The sequence below is a fragment of the Cervus elaphus genome, chromosome 21, assembly GCF_910594005.1.
Source record: "Cervus elaphus chromosome 21, mCerEla1.1, whole genome shotgun sequence".
Classification (NCBI taxonomy): Eukaryota; Metazoa; Chordata; class Mammalia; order Artiodactyla; family Cervidae; genus Cervus; species Cervus elaphus.
This window is the reverse complement of record NC_057835.1, coordinates 71276435-71292099: the sequence shown is the minus strand read 5'-3', so window position 1 is coordinate 71292099 and position 15665 is coordinate 71276435. Positions and strand designations below refer to the sequence as shown.

Below are 15665 nucleotides of genomic sequence, written 5' to 3'. Positions count from 1 at the left end.
ATTCTGGCTCTCCCTGTTCACTCAGAGGTAAAGAATCTGTCTGCCAATGCAGGAGACTCAGGAAACATGGGTTCAATCCCTGGGTCAGGAAGATCCCCTGGAGAAGGAAATGGCAACTCACATCAGTATTGTTGCCTGGAAAATCCCATGGACAGAGGAACCTGGTAGGCTACAGTCCTACTTGCAAAAAGTAGGACACGACCTAGTGACTAAAACAACAAAAACAAATAATCCTGCTCAAATCTTCTATAATTTTGGCCCACTGATGTATTCAGATAAAATCTGATCAAAACCAATGGTTTTCAATAGTATTCAGAGAATCAGTGCTCAGTTGACTCCATACGAATCAGATATTCATTCCTGAGTCACTTTTGATAATTTGAGTCTTTCAAGATTTTGTCCATTTTGTCTACATTTTTTAGTTTGCTTGTATAAGTTTGTCCGTAACCTCAGTTTAATGTCTGTAAGATGTATAGTGATATTCCTTCTTTCATTTCTGGTGTTGGTAATGTGTGTCTTCTCCCTGTGTCTCTGTGTGTGTCTCTCTCTCCCTTTTTGACCAGTCCAGCTAAATGTTCATCAGTTTCACTGACCTTTTCAAAGAATCAGCTTTTACACGAACTGATTTTGGCTACTTTTTTTATTTATTGTTTTTGGCTTTTTATTACTTCTTTTTTCTGTTTACTTTGGGTTTAACTTACTCTTCTTCATCTCATTTTTTAAGGTGAGATTTTCAGTTCAGTTCAGTTCAGTTCAGTCGCTCAGTCGTGTCTGACTCTTTGCAACCCCATGAATTGCAGCACGCCAGGCCCCCCCATCCATCACCAACTCCTGGAGTTTACTCAAACTCACGCCCATAGAGTTGGTGATGCCATCCAGCCATCTCATCCTCTGCCGTCCCCTTCTCCTCCTGCCCCCAATCCCTCCCAGCATCAGGGTCTTTTCCAATGAATCAACTCTTCACACGAGGTGGCCAAAGTACTGGAGTTTCAGCTTCAGCATCAGTCCTTCCAATGAACATCCAGGACTGATCTCCTTTAGGATGGACTGGTTGGATCTCCCTGCAGTCCAAGGGACTCTCAAGAGTCTTCTCCAACATCACAGTTCAAAAGCATCAATTTTTTGGCTCTCATCTTTCTTCACAGTCCAACTCTCACATCCATACATGACCACTGGAAAAACCATAGCCTTGACAAGACAGACCTTTGTTGGCAAAGTAATGTCTCTGCTTTTTAATATGCTGTCTAGGTTGGTCATAACTTTCCTTCCAAGGAGTAAGCGTCTTTTAATTTCATGGCTGCAATCACCATCTGCAGTGATTTGGGAGCCCAAAAAAATGAAGTCTGACACTGTTTCCACTGTCTCCCCATCTATTTCCCGTGAGGTGATGAGACCAGATGCCATGATCTTAGTTTTCTGAATGTTAAGCTTTAAGCCAGCTTTTTCACTCTCCTCTTTCACTTTCATCAAGTGGCTTTTTAGTTCCTCTTCACTCTCTGCCATAAGGGTGGTATCATCTGCATATCTGAGGTTATTGATATTTCTCCCAGCAATCTTGATTCCAGCTTGTGCCTCTTCCAGTCCAGCATTTCTCATGATGTACTCTGCATATAAGTTAAATAAGCAGGGTGACAATATACAGCCTTGACATACTCCTTTTCCTACTTGGAACCAGTCTGTTGTTCCATGTCCAGTTCTAACTGTTGCTTCTGACCTGCATATAGGTTTCTCAAGAGGCAGGTCAGGTGGTGAGATTTTAGATCATTAATTTTGGCCATCTTTTCTAATATAACTGTGTGTGTGTGTGTGTATGTACTCTGCTGTGTCCGACTCTTCGCAACCCCTTAGATAGACTGTAGCCCACCAGGCTCCTCAGACCATGGGATTTTCCAGGCAAGAATACTGGGGTAGGTTTCCACTTCCTTCTGCAGGGGATCTTGCTGACCCATGAATCAAACCCATGTCTATCGCATCTTCTGCATTGCAGGCAGATTCTTTACTGCTGAGCCACCAGGGAAGCTAGGCTAGTCTAGCCACCCCAAAATAATAGAGTCCTATTACCATGATGTGATTCTTCTGGGCCCTCTACTGAATGTTGTAGATGATGTAAAGGATTCATCAGACTGACTGACCAGATTTCAAATTTTTTCCTCCCTGTGTGAGCTTTGGGAATTATTCAGTTTATAACTCTGGTCATTCTGTACGCAGGCTTGTGGAATTTCACACTTTATACAGCATAGTACTCAGCAGAGATTCAAAGGAATCCCTACACAAGTAAATTCTTTTTCTGTGTTACTCCCTCCTTTCTGGAACTCTATCCCACAAGCTCAGCCACCTCCGTCTCCCCCAAACTTTGTCTCTATCTCTTCAACTCAGCAAGTCTCTGGATTCCCTCCTGCCATATCACTGATCCATAAATTGCCTGTAGGCAGAAGGTTGGGGGATTCACAGGATTCACAGGGCTCATCTTATCTCTTTTCCTTCTCTCAAGAATCAATGTGCTACCTGTTGTCCAATGCATGAAAACAACCGTTTCATCTATTTTACCCTATTTTCTAGTTGTTTATGGTCTGAAGTTAAATCCAAACCTCCTTACTCTTCACAGGAAAAGTGAAATTTTTCTCCTTAGGCTTCACAGGAAGGTGAAATTTTTCTAGATGGTTCTTAATATGCAACCATGTTTGGAAATTCCTAATATTAACAACTTTACATAGCTTTTGTTTGTTTGTTTGTTTGTTTTTTGGCCACATCACATGGCATGTGAGCCTGTAGGATCTTAGCTTCCCAACCAGGGAACAAAACCATGTCCCCCCACAGGGGAAGCATAGAGTCTTAACCAATGGACCACCAGGGAAATCCTAATAATTCTCATCTATATTTTATGATGTTATCAATGGAATTGCCTTCCTAGATTCAACTTAAACATATGCATTTCTGATAACAATACTACTAGTATAATATAGGATTATATTATCTTGAATTCTTAACCACTATATTACAGAGTGGCTTACACTAATATTATATATTATATTATAGAGGATTAAAATAGTGTATAGTATTATATACTATATTATAGAGTATATTATCTTGTATTCTTAACCATTACATTATAGTGTATTCCAGAGAGCATTTAGTGTAACTGCTATCCATTTACATTTAAATCTGGAAAACATTTACTTAAGTTATATTAGTGGATATTACACATTTTGAGTAAGGTCACATAAGCAAAGAGATATTAGCAAAAATAATATACCTCCAAGTTCTTGACAATTTGCAATGGCCATATTGATAATCAGATTATTTGAATATCCCCCCCCCAAATTGTGCCACTAAAATTTTACATTTTAAATATCATTCTGCAGTACTCTGAAATTGTCATCTTTACCCAACCCCTAAGTTTCATCTCATCATCAACTACTACCTGGAAATTAAGATCAGAGTGATCCAGGGTGAGGGAGGGTCAGGACAGAAAGATCCACTAATTTACTGGGCATATCACTTGGAAATTTTTAAAAATAAACAGCATTTTTCATTTTAATCGGAATACTGGGATCAAAACAGTTACACCAAAACACTTCCTAAATCAAAATAACCACATCCAAATGGCTGTGTTAATCAGTTCTGTTAAACTGTTTTCCTTCAGGTTATCTTTTTTCAAAAGAGAAAGTGACTTAAAAATAAATCCTATTTTAAAAGATCACAGTTTCTGAAATATTTTGTTTTGGCTCTTAGTCATCTATTTTTGTCTATCGAGTCAAAACAGATTGGAATTTTCTAAACAGACCTTGAAATGGTAAGTGAAACCATGAATTAGGAGACTAAAGAGTAAATTGAATGTGAAAGGACATCTATCTTCTTTGCTCGGTCATTGAGGAAGGATATCTTCCACGTTTATCCTTAAGCCCATAGGGCCATCACTCTTTGCTGTTAGGTCGGGGAATGGCTACAATGTGATTTTCAGTAGTATTAATAGCACAGTAGTACTTCTTGAGATAAATGAAAGCAATCCATGTCTATTAATACATATTCCTAACACAGTAAATGACTGCAGGAACGTGCTTGGATGCCCATGGCTGCTGGCAGGCCTCGGGTTCACCCTGGCTATTGCCCAGAAACGGGAGGGCTTTTGTCACATGACTGTCTCCTTAGGACAGCTCCAGGGTGGCAGCCAGCTTCCCCAGAGCAAGCAAATCAGAGAGTGAGAATGAGAGGGCAGCCCAAGAGAGAAACCACAGTCTTTCTCTTACCTAATATCAGAAGTGACACCCGTCACTTCTTCCAGACTCTATTCACTAGTATTCCGTCACTAAACCCCACCCACACTCTTGTTAAGGGGATGATACCAGGGAATGCATAGGGAGTTGGAGGCAACATCTACTTAATTGATCTTGCATGCAAATTGCAACTATCATCTTCCAGATCACCAGGTTGTTATTAAATTTGCTTGACACTGATCAGTCCAAGGCACCTCAGTACAGTTGAGCTTGTCAACCACTTACTCCTTTTTATGATTTTCTTCTCTGACTTTTGTCAGCACTTTAGTCTGCAAGTTTTTGTCTTATTTTTTGGCCTCTGTTTTTATTCTTTCATAGGGATACTTACTTTGCCAAGAGTTTTCACCTTATTCTCACCACAGATATTATTTATCCGTGTGTTTGTATATCACTGAAATGAACATTACTGAAATCTACCACGTATTAAGTGTCCTGACATCAACCACTCTAATTGGCAGAACCATTTAAAGATTAAACTCCTTTGAGTCAGTGGCCCAGGCTTATTATTTTTACATATTTGGCTCTGAGGGCAGACATACTGGAGATGTCTTTGTATTAAATCTGAAATCACCTGCATAAGCAGGTGGGAGTAGGAACAGACCACTCTGCTTTATTGCTTTCCATTTTACTTTTGGAACATATGTTGTGGTTTAAAAGCTTGGGTTTGTTCTGCATTTGCTCATCTGAAAGTGATTTCAGTTGAGTAATTTAATGATTGGAACATTGCAGAGCTTTTTCCAGGGCACCAAAACTTTTAATATGGTTTATGAATTTCTGCATCACTTTCTAGCTGACTGTTCTCAGCTGCTGGGGAGTCTACCAAGTCTCTCTGTAACTCCATAGTTCTGACCTCAATAAAGGGATTTTCATACCTTTTATTTCCTTAAAATGTTTGCCAAATGATCTTAGACTCTGATCGTGGTGAAATACCAGAGATAGGAACAGTCCAAGGTGGGCAAAGATTACTGTAAACATTTACTTTATAACCTTTTGGTGGAAGAGTCCTTAAACCTGGAGTCAGGGAACATCCAAAATTCCTTCCGAAGACTTGACAGGAGTGGAGTGAAATGAGTGATAGGAAACTTCATGAGCAAAGGCATAGGGTTGTCATCACTGCTTCTGCCTATTTCTTAGGAATAAAAAAAAAGTAATAGTCATTTGTGGATTAAGTGAATAATGCATGAACCTAAAGAAGATAATCCTTAGCTAAATTCAGAGTGTCCTAATTCAGGGGGCAAATGTCATGTCAATCATTGGGCTGACTCTTTGAATGGATAAGGCTGTCATTGACAGAGCAGTTTTCATCATGCACTCTTGTTGAGGGTTCACTCATCCTCAACAAATGCTTTCCTCCTTACTTTTCTTTCCTTTCCCTTACTCTGAGCATCTTTCCATGCTTCCTTTATATTTCAAACATGATTTTATAAAGAAACTATGAGCATTACTAATGCTAAGCTGTTTTAAAGAGCTGGGCATATGTCAAGAAGAAAACTATTTCGGCACAGTTCCAGAAAACACATGCCCAAATGACTTCATTCCTAGCTCCATTGCATGGTATTGTCCTTGGCAGAAATGTGGCAATTAAATCCCTACAAATTCTGAAATAGCTAGATTCCTGGGTTGAGGTTTGTGGCAAAGAGTTTTGCTTAGAGTTTTAAATTGTTATTTCACTATAGCAGAAAGTTATTTTTAACTTTCAGTTCATTTTTCTGTATTCTTGTTCAATAATGTCTAATCGTGGATAAGGCAAGGCTTCCCAAATTAAGTCACAGACCAGTTAAAACTAAAACGAGATCTTTGCCCTTTAATAGTCTTTGACAAGGAGGACACAGATTTTGGATTATACAGTTAATAGGCAAACCACCTTGGGCTCAGGTGAATTGAGGCAACTTTGCTAAAAAAGAGAACTGAACTTCTGGAAGGTCTTAGAATGCTTCAGTTTAATTCAACACTTACCAAGAAACTGTTTTATTAAAGATTCTTTGCTGGCAGCAGAGTTACAATGATAATAAGACCTGGTCTCCTGCCCTCAAGTTGTGTAGAGTGTGTGCTGGATAGGGATGGGGTGAGGTGAAGTGAACACATGAATAAATAATTAAAATAAGACTTGATGCTCTACAGACATCCTACTAGACATGTAAGATGAATAAGGCAGAACATGTGTAAAATGGTAACAAGTCTTAACCTTCAAAATGTACAGTGTGGAAATTCACGAAATTCAAAGTTGTGCAAGTACAACTCTTAAGCAAGTGAATCAAATAATGTGCTCTATTAGACCTCGATGCGGGGTGAGGGAGAATAGCTGACTGAAGACACTATAATTGATGAATTATATCTGTGTCTACATTCCTTGAAGGGATTCTAAAATATGACCATCTGAGGTCCTTTCTGGACTTCATGTGTTAGTCGTTCAGTCATGTCCAACTCTTGCAATTCCATGGATTGTAGCCCACCAGGCTCCTCTGTCCATGGAATTTTCCAGGCAAGAATACTGGAGTGGGTAGCCATTTCCTTCTCCTGGAGATCTTTCCCACCCAAGGACTGAACCCAGTTCTCTGGCTTAGCAGGCTGATTCTTTACCCTCTGAGCCATGGACTCTGGGGATCACTTTTCATGAGGTGAGGCAGCATCCATGCTGGTTTCCCCCAAACATCCTCATTCCTGGGCTGAGCCATAGGCGAATTCAATCTCAGGGTTGTTTGGTCCCCCAGGGGAGTCCACCAGAGCACTCTGGGGAAGGAAGTTTGGACAACTGGCCACTGTGGCCTTTGCTCATGTTCCAGTAAGCAGGAGGAGAGCGCACGGGGTAAGTAAAGCTAGACGGACTGCAGGTACTGAAACTGAAGGTGCTTCAAACCTGTAGGGAAGAGAAAACTATTTCTGTGTTCTCCCACAGACTGGGTTTTCTCTCCTAGCTGGTTCTTCTCCAGGGTTATCCCTATGTCTTTGGATTCTGCCCACCCTGTTCAGTGCTTGTACCTCCTTGACATTTTCTGCCCACATTTTCTCTCCATTCATTGAAAGTTCAGCAGCTAACTCTTCTCTGCCATCGATGTACATCTTGGCTCCATAATTAGATTCTAAGTTAAGCTATTCACTTATTCAAACACAGAGCCTCTCCTACATGCCAGCACCATGCTCAGTGATGGGATACAACAGCGAACAAGGTTTCTGCCCCTAAAGATGCAAACTAATAAAGGATATAATATACACTATGAAAGTGCTAGGAAGAAAATTAACAGGTGTAAAAATAACAGACAGGACAGCTTGGAAGAGACCAACTTAACACTGAGACCTAAAGCAAGAGAAAAGGGCCGACACAAAAAAGGGGGTTAGAAGTAGGAGAATCTTCCAGGCAGAGGCACATGTAAAGGAACAGAAGGGGAAGGAATTTGCCCCCTTAAGGAAGTGCCAGATGGCCGGTGTGACTAACGCATGGTGAGTAAGAGGGAGGAGGCAGGAGATGAGGTCAGAGTGGGTAGGGGTTGGATAAGAGAGGCCTGCAAAGGAATTCAACGTTATATTTCATTCATGCAACATTTGACGCTCAGTCCACGACTTCATTCAAAAGTCCTCTGGATGCCCAGCACAGATCTTTGCCTGAGATGAGCTTTCAGCAAAGACTTGCTCATTGAAATGACTGAGTGCCCCCAATCTTGCACCAATGCTTGCAGAACCTCCTGCCCATCACTCATCCTCTGCCCAACTTCAGAGACAGGTCTTTGGTATGCCAAAGGTCTCTCTTCAACCCTTGGGCTGGACAACGCTTAGCCCTCACATGTGCTTTTCCCAGGAAATGGAGAGCTCAGTGGATGAGAGTGATCTTGGTGAGCAGGTCTCATCACCAATTCTCTTCTTTTTTTTTTTTTTCCATTTTATTGAGAAATATAGCAATGGACAAATAACATAGCAAGAGACTTAAAAGTATACAAAGTGATGAGTTGATATACGTACATGTTATGAAAGAATTCTTCCCACTGAACTAATTAAATCAACACAGCCATCACCTCACATATTTACCTTTTGTGTGAGAGAGAGAACACTGAAATTCTACTCTCTAAGCAAAGTTCAGGTGTATAGTACATTGTTATAAGACTAACCTGCTTCCTGGAGGTGGCTCTGCAGTGTAGTTAAAACCTGAGAGTTGGGAGCTGGGCTGCCAGAGATCCTTATCCTCGTACATTACCTATTAGTTGTGCTGTAGGAGATGAATCTGTTCACTTCCTGAGCCTTGGGATTCTTCCTCGTAAGGTTGCTTTCTCAAAGGGTTTCTGTGAAGATTAGATGGGATTATGCATGGACAGCTCTAAATACGGTGCCTGACACGTGGTGAAGACTAAATGATTAGCTATTGTTAGCTACTGCTGATTATTAATAGCATTCGTATTAGCAATCATGGCCCTTAAAATACCCCAGATTTCCCAATTCTATCCTTCCCTTCTCTATTTGGAGAAACCCTAAGGTAGAGCTGGGCACCACTTCTGCGATGGCTTCCCAGACCCTCAGATAGAAGTGAAGATCGCCCCCTTCTGCCACCGAAGCAGTCCGTGTGTGCGCCACCTTGGTGTGACTTGCTCAGCTCACTGCACAACGATCATTGAAGTTGTCTCCCTTGTGCAACTGTGCCTTAGAACAGAGACAGTGCCTCTTTGTAACAATGATCAATTCAAGACTTGTTTTCTTTTTCACGCTTTAACCTCTCTGCAGTTGAGGATGCATCTTACTAATAATGGAATGGCAAAGTTGATTTGCAGAGCTCTTGTCTTTCTTCTCTGGTGGCTCAGACAGTAAAGCGTCTGCCTGCAGTTCAGGAGACCTGGGTTCGATCCTGGGGTTGGGAAGATCCCCTGGAGAAGGAAACGGCTACCCATTTCAGTATTCTTGCCTGAAAAATCCCATGGACAGAGACGCCTGATCGACTTCACTTTCTTTCTTTCTTAGTGTCACTTGAAATAACAGTGCATCTTATAAAAGATGGTTCCTTAGATTAGATGAAATATGGTAGTTTGGGGCATGGACTTCAGAGTTACAACTTCTAGGGTTGTTTACTTGGTATGCGACCTTGAGCAAGTTACATACTTCACCTTTCTCTATTACAGTTTCTGATCTGTACAACAGACATAATAATTGTACCTCCCTCATACAGTTGTTGTAACAATTCAATGACAATATTTTGCAAGGCTTTGAGAACAGTACAGGGCACATGATAAATGCTGTAGAATTACTAACTAATGTGATTTGTGTTCCCAGTGCCTAGCTCAGTATCAGACCTTGATGTGGTTGTTGTTATTTTAAGTCTCCAAGTAGTGCTGGACTCCTTGTGACCCCATGGACTGTAGCCCCCAGGCTCCTCTGTCCATGGGATTTTCCAGGCAAGAATACTGGAGTGTATTTTATTCTATTTCATTTCTCCAGAGGATCTTTCCTCAGAGATTGAACCTGAGTCTCCTATATTGGCAGGAGGATTCTTTACCTCTAGCCATGGTGGAGACTCGACAAATATCTGACCTATGGATAAGCAAAAGGACAAGATGGTCACCTAACTATGACAGCCATGGGATGGGGGTGGGGGCAGGCTCAGATGTTCCCTCAAGAGGCCCCCTCACTGCAGGAGCTGGAGGATCGCCACCTCCACCTTCAGGATCACATCCCCAGTCAGCAGCCTGGCGGAGTAGGGGTTCTGAGATCAGAGGCTTCTGTCCAACGTGGGCTTCTCCAACAGTCTTTGCTTCGAGCTCGGCCTAGGCCTGGCCCCGGGCTCTCAGAGCTGCACAGCAGGCCTGAGGCTCCTCCTAAAGGTCTTCCCGCCCTCCTTGGCTCCTTTAACACCCAGCACCCATCGGTCACAGCCCGGGCTCCCCTTACCCTCGCGGTTCCTTCCCTCCATCCCTCACAGGCCTTGCCTCCCACAGAACTTCTCCTTGCCTGGCCCTTTCTCAGCCTCCACTTCCTGAAGGGCCTTCCTGGAGAACACACGGGCCCAAGTAATCCTTCAGGTCACTGAAACCGAGCTGGGAGGATGCGGAGCAACCGCGGAAGAACTCACACCCCGAGGAAGCCGTACCACAGGACCGACTTCCGGCTCAGCAGGAACCGGAACCGGAACCGGGACTCCAAGAAGTGATCCAGCGCCGAGTCGCGCGGCCTGCTTACTCCAGGGAAGGCTTCACCTTCAGAGGCCCCAGAAAGGCGCTCTGAGATCCTCCCACAGAGACCCACACTAGGCAAGGAGCCCCCCGGGGCCTCTCCCCTCCTGCCCCTGAGGGGACCTTTACCCGGTTCTTTGTGTCCACAGCCAGCCAAGGCCGTGGCAGACCCCTGGAAATTCCGCCTCTGGGATCTTCTCTCGGCCAAGAGCCAGAAAGTCTCAGTTTAACTTCGGTTACTAAAAATACCTTCTGTTTCCGCCCAGTCCTGTGCTTAATTCAAGTAACTAAAATGCTGCGAGCACACAGGTGCTATTTTTATTCCCACCTCCCTCACGTCTGCCCTCCTCCCCTTCCAGTGTAGCTTTCCAACTCCGGAACTTACCCCTCAGCCCAGCTGTTGCAATGGAAAAAGTGAGAACTCTTTCTCCCCATCAGAGGAGCCCTTGTTTCCATAGCCCGGCTTCACTCCTCTTTCTGTCCAACCATGCACTCCCAGGATGAGGATCTTGTGTAAAAAGGTGGGGGGTGGGCTTTGATTTCTGTCCCCAAACACCAAGGGCTATTGGAGACAAATAACTTGTGGAGGTCCCAGGTGTGACTTGTGCCCTAGCTGGGGACATTATTACCCCTGGGTTCCAGGACAGTCCCTTCTCCTTTAGAATTATCTACCCTGTCAGGATGCAGCCTTCCTTGTCCCAAGGGCCCAGATGGCTGATACATGACTAGCACGTAGCATACAGTCCTTTTGACATGTTGAATGGTGCCTGTACCATGCTCGAGGTACAAGTGGAAAACCAATAAAATGGGAAGTAAAAAACAGAGACATTACTTTGTCCACAAAGGTCCATCTAGTCAAGGCTATGATTTTCCCACTGGTCATGTATGGATGTGAGAGTTGGACTGTGAAGAAAGCTGAGTGCTGAAGAATTGATGCTTTTGAACTGTGATGTTGGAGAAGACTCTTGAGAGTCCCTTGGACTGCAAGGAGATCCAGCCAGTCCATCCTAAAGGAGATCAGTCCTGGGTGTTCATTGGTAGGACTGGTTTTGAAACTGAAACTTCAATACTTTGGCCACCTGATGCAAAGAGCTGACTCATTGGAAAAGACCCTGATGCTGGGAAAGATTGAGGGCAGGAGGAGAAGGGGACGACAGAGGATGAGATGGTTGGATGGCATCACCGACTCAATGGACATGGGTTTGGGTGGACTCTGGGAGTTGGTGCTGGACAGGGAGGCCTGGCGTGCTGTGGTTCATGGGGTCGCAAAGAGTAGTACATGACTGAGCGACTGAACTGAATTGTGTTATGAAAAATATTCTTTGTCTTTAACACTGTCAGGAAGTAGTGTTAGTCGTTCAGTCGTATCTGACTCTTTGCAATCCCATGGACTGTAGCCCGCCAGGCTCATCTGTCCATGGGATTCTCCAGGCAAGAATACTGGAGTGGGTTGCCATTTCCTTCTCCAGGGGATCTTCCTGACCCAGGGAGCAAACCCATGTCTCCTGCGTTGCAGGCAGATTCTTTACCGTGTGAGCTACAGGGAAGACTGTCAGGAATGTCCCTTTAAATAACCAAGTCTCCAAGCACAAGAAGACCACTTTACAGAAATGTGTGTTTTCAGAGTAATTTTTGCTCTAGTCTACAAAATTTTGCTCTTCCACAGGTGAAAGCCATGTCTTTCTTCTCAGCTTCATGGTTGGAGTTCACAGGCTCCTATGTGCTGGCAGGGTGACCTGGGTCTGTACCCACAAGGCCTCTCTCAGCAGAAGGATCTTTGAGGGCTGAGGAATGGCTCTCTTGACAGCACCCACCACCACCCCACCCCCCCCTCCCCTTCCCTGAGCTCTAGGTCATGGTCTGTGTTTCCAGCTGGGTTAAGATTAAGGCCTGATTAAGGTTAAAGGTGCCAGAAAGTTGAGAGGCTTGGGAAGCTGATGTTCTGAAGAAAGATGCTGATTCAGACCCCACAGGGGATCATATTCCACACCAGCCTGGTGCTAACCCCTCTGAGGATTGCCTGGAATAAGGGATATCAGCCGTGGTTGCACATTAGACTCACACAGGGATTTTTTTTTTTTTCAGAATATTAAAGCTTAAACACCCTGCCCAGAGATGCTGACTCATTCGGGGATGGGGCTCTGGAGTGAGTATTTTTTTTTTTTTTATACTGTCATTTTAAATCTTTAATCAGATTCCATTCATCATTATCAGTCATATTACATGCCATGATTAGCTTTCTATAAACAATTTTGCCTTCTGTGTACAAATTGGTATCAATGAAATAAAAAATAAAACCATATACTAGGCAAAGAATTTTATTTATCTTTGTCTCAAACTTTATTCTTAGGCTTCTTCAGCTTCATTAGCTACAAAGAATGAATTGTATATAAGCAAAAACTGAAAAGAGCTGCAGTGTCCAGGGGCTTAGGCTTAAAAATATTAGAGATCTAGATTTTATCAGATCCATAAACAAAATTTTAAAAAGCAGTCATAATATAAAATAGCAGCTCCCAGTAACTTCTTCAAGATTTATCTTCTTCAGAAGTTAACTCAATTCAGTTTGCTTCATTCTTGGAAGCCTCATCAAAATTCTCCACAAGATCTGGAACTTCATCATCATCCTCCTCTCCAGTGGCAAGTGGTGCTTTCCCATCCACAGATTGTTTGGGCAGAGCTTCAGCCAGTCTCCTTAAACTGGTCAGACTGTCGGCACCAAGCTGGTTTAAGATGCTGGGGAGCATTTCTGTCAGTTGCTTTGTCTCAGCGTGGCCTGTAATGGTGAAAGTGTTTGCTGCCAGAGATGCCTGAACTTTAGGGTTGTTAAAGTGGATCACTGTTCCTTGATTTGTGAACATATTCACCTCTTCAATACCAGAGATATTGTTTACCCCTAACTTCTTTAAAGAGAACTGAAGTTTTTTGTCATCTGCTGTGGCTGTTCTATGAACCACCTTCTTCTTTCTGAGAGCAGTTCCTTTCCCACCAATGCACACTTGTGCCTGCAGTTTGGCGAGTTTCTCCTGGTTCATGATAGTTTCTTTCATCTTGTTGGAGCGGAAATGGGGCCGCGCGGGGGACTAGGGTTGACGCTCAGGTGGTCTCGGGCAGACCAGCTGAGGTTGGGCGCACACACGCGGGGACGCAAGATGGCAGCTAGAGCTGGAGTGAGTATTTTTTAAAAACTCCCCCAGGTGATTCTAACATGTGTCCACTGAGCACCCCTGTGGTAGAGAGCTGGCCATCCACAGCTGTCCATAGTCTCGGGATTTAGCCAGAAAGATACAGGCTTCAGTGAGAAGAAATTTAGGAGCAACGAGACTGTGTGTGTGTTTGGAGAACCCACATGCATTGTGTATGCATTGTATGGATATCTTCATAGATGTGTAAAATGTATATCTAAGTGTAGAAGGACATTTGCAGCAAAATCGAAAGTAGCATTAGCTTTGAGACAGTCTCCTCATAAGATAACTCCTAGGTTTGAATGCTACTTTTTCTCTCTTACTATTTTAAAACCTGTTTTAAAACACTGATATGATGAACAAATAGTGTATGATACCTGATTCATGGAGACAGAAGGTTAGAACAGTTGTTGCCAGGGACTAGGGATGGGAAGGGATGAGGAGTTCATGTTTAATTGTTTCATTTAGAAGCTCTACACATTCATGAAAAAGTTCTAGAGATGGGTGACGGTGATGGTTGTCCAATAATGTGAATGGACTTAATGCTACTGAACTGTACCTTTTAAAATAGTTTAAATGAATTTTAAAAATAAAATTTTAAGACATCGTTTCTTTTCAGATAACTCTTAAGTTTCCAAGTTTAACAAGTTCCCATGATGCATATAGCATCACACAGAACCTTGAAAACAAATTCCTTCCTTCTTTCCCTGGATACTTCTTGCCCTGGATACCTCCCGAGGTAAACTTAGCTTCCTGCCTGTGAGTATCTGGACCATGGACCACCCCCACCCCATCGCCGCTACCACCACCGCCCGAGATCTCTTCCCTTCCTTTACTGCGGTTCAGAAGCCCCCAAGGCTTTCCTCAGAGCTTCTCCCAGGAGTACCCCCACCCCTGCTCCTGAGACCCTCTCTCTCTCTCAGCCACTTGTCAATCATCCAGAAACTCTTGCGGGCTTTGTCACTCACAGGCCTCACTCACCACTGCTTTCAGCTCTGAGGATGTTTGAACGGTGCATCACTTTACATGTAGGGAAAAGCAGGGTGGTAAAGTGGGAGCTTAAGGTATCCTTGAAGATACCGTAACTAAACACAGGATGGATTAGTTTCAATTTTGTCTGATGGGTGCCCCTTAAATGACAATAGCATAAATGGCTTAAATGAATCAGGTATTTCATGTATTCATTCTTTAAAAACCTACGGAGGAGCCGCTATGAGCCAAGACTTGTCAGAGAGACACTGAAAGGATCCAGAGAAACCCCAGACTAGTTGGGGAGGTCAAATGCGCTCCAGTTGTGGAACAGAAGGTCCACAAGTAAGGTACAAACATCCAGTCTTCTAGTTGCCAGGGCAGAAGTCCACTGAGTTTTAAGTAAAAAGGAACATACTGCCTCACAGGATGGCAAAGTCCAGAGCAAGGCTGCCCTCAGACAGAGCTGGAACAGGCACTCAGCATTTTCAAAGCCTCCTCTGAACTCTCTGTGGGCCTTGCTCTGAAACAGGCTTACCTCTTATGGTGACGAGAATGCTCTAAGCTTATTTTCTACTAGTTTAGCAAATTGTACTTAAAGAGAGCTGTTTTCTGAGAGTTTCGACAAAATTCTAGAAGTGAGTCTAGGGACATGGGGAAAAACAGGAAATTGACGCCTCAAACTATACAGACTGGGTGTGGAAAAGCTGGGGAAAGGGGGGGGAAGATGTCTTCCAGTGGAAATGGAACCACTCTCACCAGCAGAGGGAATAGGTCCTGGCATTTTCCTCACCACAGTGTAGAGGTTTAGAGGAGATGGTGGCCAGGTCCCTGTAGTATCCTCAGAGAAGGCTTCCCAAAGGGACCAGTATTTAAATTGGTCTTGAAGACTCTTAAGAATGGGTAGGATCTGGTCATGAAAGGAGTAGAAGGTTTAGAGGGAGGGCCCACCAAGGGGAAAAAGCATGAATACTAATCAGTGACTTTAGATGAGAAGGTTATGTGTGATCAGTCTACTATTAGGTGATACAAGTTGGTCTAGAGAGGACAACCCTGAACTGAGGCAGGAAGGTTCTTGAGCCCCTTGAGCAGAC

General features: G+C 43.4%; 1 protein-coding gene and 1 long non-coding RNA gene across 3 annotated transcripts; both read right to left on the bottom strand.

Moving 5' to 3' along the window:
- Positions 1-5095: 5095 nt before the first annotated feature.
- On the bottom strand, positions 5096-10618 carry LOC122679395. Of its 2 annotated transcripts, none has more exons than XR_006336383.1 (3): positions 10550-10618; positions 8375-8545; positions 5096-5403 (listed from the first exon to the last, which is right to left on the bottom strand). It is a non-coding gene; the product is annotated as an uncharacterized LOC122679395 (long non-coding RNA). The 2 variants fall into 2 exon arrangements; XR_006336384.1 differs by lacking the exon at positions 10550-10618 and adding an exon at positions 10140-10237.
- A 1969-nt stretch (positions 10619-12587) lies between these two features.
- On the bottom strand, positions 12588-13581 carry LOC122679590 (transcription factor BTF3-like). Its single transcript, XM_043880425.1, has one exon. It carries the CDS (start codon positions 13465-13467, stop codon positions 12979-12981), a length of 489 nt encoding a protein of 162 aa, XP_043736360.1. The 5' UTR covers positions 13468-13581; the 3' UTR covers positions 12588-12978.
- Between the last annotated feature and the right edge of the window lie 2084 nt (positions 13582-15665).